Consider the following 9,079-nt stretch of genomic DNA (forward strand, 5'->3'; position numbering starts at 1 on the left):
TACACACTGCTTAATACACAAGATGTGGAGCAATACACAAATATCTTTACATATAAAAAAGAATTAAAATATTAAGGATATATATAGGATATAATAAGGATATATACAGGATGTAAATATAAAGGATTAAAATATTACAACACATTAATTTCTAGCCTACATGAATTTAAAAACCACTGCCTTGAATTCTCACCTCGGGAGGCTTTTTCAGTTCATTCAATTTGCTTTTGTATAATGTTATTATTATTAGCAGTATTATTTATTATATCCATATTTATATTTGTTTTATTAAAAACAAGCTTAGATTTGTCCACCTGTCAGGTTTTAGACCATATGGGGCACAGCATGTGTTTTAGGATATAACTCAGTTTTTTGAACACACTTCATTATTATTGATTATTTATTAGTTTGCTGGAAATTAGAACTGAATTTAGAAATAGTTTTGAAACAAATCTTTGCGCTTAACAAACGAAATTAATTATTTACAGGCTAATTGATGTCTGTGCGTAAAGGTTTTCCGATCCACGAGAGCAAAAGCGAAAGTGAACTTACTTTACGTCCTGTAAATAGCAAATGTGCTTATGGCGCGACGCAGCTGGCTCTTAAAGGGAATGGGAGATGAAACTCTGATTGGTTTATTCTCAAAACACACCTATAACTCATTAAGAAAATAAACTCAACCCTTTAAATCATGCGCCACGGCGCAAAGCGGATTTTTCCATCCTTATATTAGCAAAAATACATTGACACGCCCTGAAAGTGTTTGCGCCCTGCGTTTTGCGCTCTGCACATGGACCGTCAAAATAGAGCCCTTATAGTCGAAATCAGAATTATTAGCCCTCCTAAATTATTAGCCTCCCTGTATATTTTTCCTTCAATTTCTGTTTAACCGCGAGAATATATTTTTTAACACATTTAACACATTTCTAAACATAATAGTTTTAATAACTCATCTCTAATAACTGATTTATTTTCTCTGACATGATGACAGCACATAATATTTGACTAGATATTCTTCAAGACACTGTATTTAGCTTAAAGTGACATTTAAAAGCTTAACTAGGTTAATTAGGTTAAAGTTAGGCAAGTAATTGTAACACAGTGGTTTGTTCTGGAGACAATACAAAACAAATATTGCTTAAGGGGGCAAATAATATAGACCGTAAAATGGGTTTAAAACAATTAAAAACTGCTTTTATTCTAGCTGAAATAAAACAAATAGGACTTTTTCCCAGAAGAACAAATATCAGAGGAAATACTGTGAAAAATGGCTGAATCTGTTAAAAATCATTTGGGAAATATTTAAAAAAGAAAAAAAATAAGGGTTACGGATAAATAAAATAAAATAAGGGTTAAATAAGGAAACGGATAAAGTACCCAAGTGTAAACAGGCTTGACAATAGCCCCTTTCACACAGTGATACCGGTAAATATCTGGAAAATTTCCGGAACGACTTTACCGGTAAATTCAAAAAAGCGCTGTTCACACAGGCGAGGACGTTACGGAATTATTCCGGAAAAGAGCATTCACACATCCATTCCAAAATACCGGTAAATTCTGACATCATTCACCACAAATGAGCTTTAAACGGCTGTGCTTGTATTTGTAAACATTTGACTAAATTACAAACTCTGTGGATGATCAATATTGTGAACAACTTTCGCAGGATCACTTTCGCATGTCGAGATCTTCCTAATATGTGCGTGTGCAGGCGCTCACAGGCTGTTTCAAAGGCACACGCAAAGCTTGAAGGTAAACAAACAACGGCTTATCATAAGCATCTCATCGATGATTATTTACACAGTTGGCATAAAGAAGAACATATAAACGTGATCTGACTAACTTCTAGCAGCTAAATGTGTCTGGAAAAATATTCAAAGGTTTTTATTCTCACAAACCGCGCGGACGTAAATGCGTCTGACTGTTGTGATTGGCTAAAACAGACGTCTCACGTCAGCACGTTCTAGACGTGCACGCGCTTATTACGGGAATCTTCCTTCTGCATTCACACAGCGCAGCATTCCGGCAAATTGCCGGTAATGTTACAACTTCTCTTTCCGGAAAATAGCCAGAACGAATTTACCGGTATTTTCAAAAAGGACCTGTTCACACATACAACCTTTCCGGAAAATTGCCGGCAATTTTCCGGAAAGGTCTGTATGTGTGAAAGGGGCTATTGAGTTAAGCTGTCAGTACCTGTTTGTTGGCAAACACCAGCAGAACTGCTTCTCTGAGCTCATCCTCAGCCAACATCCTCATCAGCTCCTCTCGCGCCTCATTCACACGCTCACGGTCATTACTGTCAACCACAAAGATCAGACCTGAAAACAGAAAAGCAGAATTCAAATGAACTCAAATATGCGGATACTTGTGTCCACCATGAAATAGTAAATAAAAAGGTATATTGTGACTTTTTAAATTGTGACCTTGAAGCACAAAAAACAATCTTATGTGAAGTCTTTATGCTGGAAAACACTGGTTACCTTGTGTGTTCTGGAAATAATGACGCCACAATGGTCGAATCTTATCTTGACCGCCGACGTCCCAAACTGTAAAACTAATATTCTTGTACTCCACTGTTTCAACATTAAAACCTTGAAGACAAAAGAAAAATGTAATCCATATGTGGCCATATATCTCCATTTCAGGTGCTGCTGATGAGAAGTACTACCAGGGCTTGACATTAACTTTTTTGATCACCAGCCACTGTGGCTAGAAGATTTCCAACATTACTAGCCACTCGCCATTTTCACTAGCCACACTTTTATATATTTTACATGCATAAATTTGACTTTGACATGCTAAATGACTTGATTTAGATGTTGTGTTATGTCCACAACATGCCTCCTCATTCATTTCACTTCTTGTGTGTGTTGTGTATGAGCTTGCTCAGTGTGCAGGAGCAAATGGGTTGTCGCAATGCAATCGGTTTTTATTTCACATGACTTTTTACGGCTCATAATTAAGGATTTACCAAATTTATCTCTGACCACACCAAATAAGTATTTCTTAGCCACAATTTTTAATGTGTCAAAAGAAGGAAAATATAGCTGTATAGGTGCACTTTTGAATTAAACAAAACTTTTCTTTAAAAAAAAAAGACCCATTACATTTATAAAAGAAGTATTGCCATGTATCTAAAATATGCACAGTAATCTAAAAGTCCCAGATCAGCAGTTAACTACAAACAATAAAATAAACGGGGAGTAATCTCCCATTAAAGCAATGTTATTGTGAAAAAATATAGTTTAAACATATTAACAAAAATAACTAAGCAAAAGAAAGCAGGCGAAACATACCGTGTGAGATAATGAAAGGATGATCACACACAGGGTTAATATAGGCCGGTTAATCTGTTCAAACAATAATTAAAATTAAAGCAGAAACAAAAGAATGTTTTTTTTTTTTAATCGTGAGCTCTCGAAAGCAGCAGGACTGTGGCTGCACGATCATCACTCTTTGTCCAGTCTATTTCAAAGGGAACAGATCAAACCAGTTGTGCTTCCTCTAGGCATGGGATTCGCGCAAGTAAACGGGAGCGCGCACGCTTTTTGATGCTGCGTTCATACCAGACACGGAACGCGCGTTAAGCGTGAGTGATTTACATGTTAAGTCAATGCAAACGCGCGAATAGACATCATGCGGCGCGATACACGCGAATGGCGTGGCGCGAATTACGCAAATTGCGCGAATTGAGCATTTTGCGCCATTGACGTGCTTTTCGCGCGAATTGAGCGTTTTGCGCGATTGACACGCTATTTGCACGAAACGCTCAAGTTCGAAAATCTGAACTTCAGCGGACATTCGCACCGCGTTAACCAATCAGAAGCTTGCTCTTGTGGGGGCGTGATTGTAACGTAGAACCTATTGATGGTGTCCCGGGGGAAATCCTCCAGGCAACACCGCCAACAAGTCATCAAACTGGGCTTGGCTCAGTCAAGAAGCACCGCTGAGAGCCTCTGTCATCCAGGTTCAGTTTCTGGAGGAGTTTATTTCACAGAGCTGTTTGCACCTCTGAAAGGATGTAGTGGACTCCTAAACGTATCGACGCTGATTTTCAGCCTTCATAAAGCACATAAACACTGTTATTTTCTTCATAAAATCTATGTTAGCCATTTAGCAATGAAGCTAGAGTCACCGGGCAGACAGAAGCCCTGCCCATCACGCGAACCCAAGTCTGTTTTGAAGTGAATTTGACACGTGAATGAAACAGATTTGACGCGCGAATGAAGCGGGGTTTGACGCCCGAATGAAGCGAGTAACCTCAAATGTTCACGTGGCAATTTACGTGCGAATAGCTAAATTTATCCGTGCGTTTCGCTTCTGGTGTGAACACAGCATAACATCACGCATCACATCACCTGTGCGAGCGAGTGATCATTTTTTCGTTCTGTATTTACCTTCATTTTTTGCTGTTTTGCTCGCGCGAACACAGTTATTTTTGTCAGACGTGCTGCTTCTCGATTCTTAGATCACATTTACATGAATATCAGCCCATGCTTATAGTCGAACCATGCTTTTAAGAAAACTACAATTTAAAAATGATTTCCAACCTGCCAAAATGGCTAGTGGAGGTGTCTGTCTAACCCGCCAGAGCTGAAATCTACCCGCATTTGGCGGGTGTTAATGTAAAGCCCTGTGTACTACTATTATTAACCTACCGATTGTTGGGATGGTGGTCACAATTTCCCCCAACTTTAATTTATACAGAATCGTCGTCTTCCCTGCTGCGTCGAGTCCCACCATAAGAATTCTCATCTCCTTCTTGCCGAAGACTTTAAAGAGGTTTGCGAATATGTTTCCCATCTTCGTCAGACGCCTTGTTCACACCACTGAAACCAAAACAAACAAAAGGCTGATTGAAATGAGTCATACTCCAACAGAATCACACGCAAACTGCCTGAGCATAAATATAAAACACATAAAAATGTGTGAAAAAAGTTAATATATTGATGACAAATCATACCCAATTCACCAAATAAGTCAAAGAACTGAATATTTAAAGGAATAGTTCACCCAGAAAATTAAGATTTACTTTGTTGAACACAAAATACGACATTTTGAAGAAGGCCGAAAACCTGTAACCATTGACATGCATACTATAAATATCGATGGTTACGGATTTCCAACATTTTTCAAGATATCTTTTTCTTATGTGTTCAACAGAAGAAAGAAACTCAAACAGGTTGTGAAATAGTAAAGGGTGAGAAAATTATTATAGAATTTTCATTTTTGGGTGAACTGTCCCTTTAAGAACACCAGGAAAACCTACACATGATGACAGATGTTAAAGTCAGAAATTATAATAAAGTCTGACAGTGTTAAAAGGACAACATTACAAAAAAAAACCCATTTAAAGGACCATATATATTCGATCTCTTTATTAGTTTATATTACTCCAGCATAATATTCAAAGTTGCGTTCAACAGATATAACACATTTACGGATCATACAAGTTATTATTTATGGAATGAAATGAACTGACGTCACCATTGATTACTCACCATCAAGCAGTTCCACACATTAATTAATTTGTTTCTTCTGTTGAACACAAAATATGACATTTAGAGGAAAGCTGAAAACCTGTAACCATTGACATCCATAGGAAAAACCCATACTATGAAAGTCAATGGTTACCGGTTTCCAACATTTTTCTAAATATCTTCTCATGTGTTTAACAGAAGAAAGAAACTCAAACAGGTTTCAAACAAGTAAAAGGTGACTAAAATGATGACAGAATTGTCATTTTTGGGTGAACTGTCCCTTTAAGAAAACCAGGAAAAGCCTCACATGATAACAGATATTAAAGTCAAAACGAATAAATTATTTTAATAATAAAACTAATTTAACACGACAGCTTGGACAAGCATTTAAAAAATAAAAGTAAACAATAATAAAGTCTGACGGTGTTAAGACAACATCACAAAAAATTTTATCACTTTATTAAAATTAACATTAAAACTCTGTTAAACACACAAGAAGATATTTTGTAAAATGTTGTAAACCGGAAACCATCGATTTTCATAGTAAGTGTTTTCCTATGGATGTCAATGGTTACAGGTTTTCAGCTTTCTTCTAAATGTCATATTTTGTGTTCAACAGAAGAAACAAATTCATAAATGTGTGGAACTGCTTGATTGTGATTAACAAATGGTGACATTAGTTAATTTCACTCTATAAATAATAATAACTCGTGTGATCCGTAAATGTGTTATATTAGTTAATCACAACAATAAATATTATGCCAGAGTAAAATAAACTAAAAATGCGAAACTTCTGGAGAGTTTTAACGTAAAATTTAATAAAGAGATACAAAACAACATTTGAAAAAAAAAAGCTGAAAACCTGTAACTATTGACATCCATAGGAAAAGCACATACTATAGAGGTCAGTGGTTACCAGTTTCCAACATTTTTCTAAATATCTTCTTGTGTGTTTAACAGTTTTAACTTTAAATTTATTAAAGCAATAAAATATATATGGTTATTTAAGTTAAGATGTTTTATGTTGTCCTCATAACACGTCAGACTTTATTATTGTTTATTCTTAGTTATAAATGCTTGTCCAAGCTGTCGAGTTAGATTAGTTTTATTAATAAAATAATTTATTCGTTTTGACTTTAACATCTGTTATCATGTGAGGCTTTTCATGGTTTTCTTAAAGGGACAGTTCACCCTAACATGAAAATTCTGTCATCCATTTAGTCACCTTTTACTTGTTTAAAACCTGTTTGAGGTTCTTTCTTCTGTTAAACAAACAAGAAGGTATCTTAAAAAAAATGTTGGAAACCGGTAACCATTGACTTTTACAGTATGTGTTTTCCTATGCATATCAATGGTTACAGGTTTTCAGCTTTCTTTAAAATGTCATATTTTGTGTTTTGTGTTCTATAAATAATAACACATTTACGGATCACACAAGTTGAACGCAGCTTTAAATATTATGCCGGAGTAATATAAAATAAAAACATGAAACCTCTGGAGAGTTTAAACGTAAAAATTAATAAAGAGATTAAAAATATATATATTTGTTTAAGTTGGAATGTTTTAGTAATGTTATCCTCTTAACACCGTCAGACTTTATTATTGTTTATTTTTAATTAAAATGCTTGTCCAAGCTGTCGAGTTAGATTAGTTTTATTATTAAGATAATTTATTCGTTTTTACTTTAACATCTGTTATCATGTGTAGCCTTTCCAGGTTTTCTTAAAGAGACAGTTTACACAAAAATGAAAATCATCATCGTTTTAGTCACCTTTTACGTGTTTAACACCTGTTTGAATTCTTTCTTCTGTTAAACAAACAAGAAGATATCTTGAAAAATGTTGGAAACCAGTAACCATCGATATTTATAGTATGTGTTTTCCTATACATATCAATGGTTACAAGTTTTCAGCTTTCTTATAAATGTCATATTTTGTGTTTACCAGAAGAAACAAATTCATAAATGTGTGGAGCTATTTGATGGAGAGTAATTAATGGTGACTTCATTTAACTTTACTCTATAAATAATAACATGTGTGATCCATAAATGTGTTATATTTGTTATATACAACTTTATGTAAAATAAAGTTAAGTAAAATAAACTAACAACGCAAAACTTCTGGAGAGTTTAAACGTAAAATTTAATAAGGAGGTAAAATATGACATTTAGAAGAAAGCTAAAAACGTGTAACCATTGACATCCATAGGAAAAACACATACTAGGGAAGTCGATGATTACCAGTTTTCAACATTTTTCTAAATATCTTCTTGTGTGTTTAACAGAGTTTAACTTTAAATTTAATAAAGCAATAAAATATAGTTATTTAAGTTAGGATGTGTTATGTTTTCCTCTTAACACCTTCAGATTTTATTATTATTTATTTTTATTTTTAAATGCTTGTCCAAGCTGTCCTGTTAGATAAGTTTTATTATTAAAATATTTTATTAATTTTGACTTTAACATCTGTTATCATGTGTGGCTTTTCTGGTTTTCTTAAAGGGAAAACCACGCTTTATTAAATTATAATATAATAATTAACGTTAAAACTCTCCGGAAATTTCGCGTTTTTAGTTTATATTACTCCGGCATAGTATTTAAAGTTTTGTTTAACAAATATACCCCATTTACAGATCACACAAGTTATTATTTAAAGAGTAAAATTAACTGAAGTCCCCATACTGCTGTTTCCTTTGTCACAAACACATCATTAATTCAGTTTAACTACGAATATATCGCACGCCTTCCGTTTTAATCACGGACAACATTTCGCGAATATTCGGCAACTGTTTCCATAGAGCAAATACGTCTAATAAAGAGTAAAAGTAGAAAATTGATGAGTTAAAAAAACAAAACAAAACTCACAGTTCCAAGTTTCCTCCTTAAGTTCGAGGCGTTTCCTCCCTCAAGATGGCGGGTTTCCGGCCACGTCAGCACGTATTGCATCACTTCCGTCGAGAAGGTGATAAGAGCGGAGAACTCTGTGGGTCAGGTTTAGTATTGCAGGTAAAGTTATTTTAACGTGTCTTTCAAGTAATTAAAATGTCTGTATCGTAAATATTTACATATTAATCACTTAATATTGTAAATGACGATTTAAACTTTCTGTTTAAGTTATTAAAATTAACTGTATTGCAATTGTTTAGATAACTTAATAGACTTAATATTGTATTATTATCATCTCAAAAGTATCCAAATGATCAAATAAACGAATATAATAACGATTGTTTAGCACGACAAGACAGATAATGTTCGATAAAAAATGATTGTGTGTGTTTGTGTATGGAAAATATCAAGAGAGCATCTGAATTTCCTCAGTTTATATAGATTATTTACTTAATGTGTTATTCTATTTGTTATTATTTAACAGTAATATTATTTTTTAAGTTGTATTCTATGACATTTAATCCATTGTTCAAATAAAATAGTGTCATTTAGAGCAAAACCAGACATTTGCTATTATTACAGTGTGATTTAATGAGGTTTAAAGCAGTGTGTGATTTATACATTGACGATCGGGGGACAACTAGTTTTTCGGATGTAGTTTGATAATACCTGCTTCAGTGAAGCATATTTGTGAATGTTTTTAAATGACATC

The 9,079-nt window shown here is 34.2% G+C and overlaps 1 protein-coding gene across 1 annotated transcript in view; it reads right to left on the bottom strand.

Annotated features, from left to right (window-relative positions):
* The window catches only part of arf1 (ADP-ribosylation factor 1), a 14,176-nt gene extending 5,746 nt beyond the window's left edge, over positions 1 to 8,430 (bottom strand). The window contains exons 1-4 of the mRNA NM_201452.2: positions 8,347 to 8,430; positions 4,662 to 4,832; positions 2,484 to 2,594; positions 2,197 to 2,321 (exon numbers count right to left, since the gene is read on the bottom strand). Coding sequence (NP_958860.1) covers positions 2,197 to 2,321; positions 2,484 to 2,594; positions 4,662 to 4,806 — 381 coding nt within the window. The 5' untranslated portion in view covers positions 4,807 to 4,832; positions 8,347 to 8,430. The remainder of the gene's footprint in view (positions 1 to 2,196; positions 2,322 to 2,483; positions 2,595 to 4,661; positions 4,833 to 8,346) is intronic.
* Between the last annotated feature and the right edge of the window lie 649 nt (positions 8,431 to 9,079).

The sequence above is a fragment of the Danio rerio genome, chromosome 2 (assembly GCF_049306965.1).
Source record: "Danio rerio strain Tuebingen ecotype United States chromosome 2, GRCz12tu, whole genome shotgun sequence".
Lineage (NCBI taxonomy): Eukaryota > Metazoa > Chordata > Actinopteri > Cypriniformes > Danionidae > Danio > Danio rerio.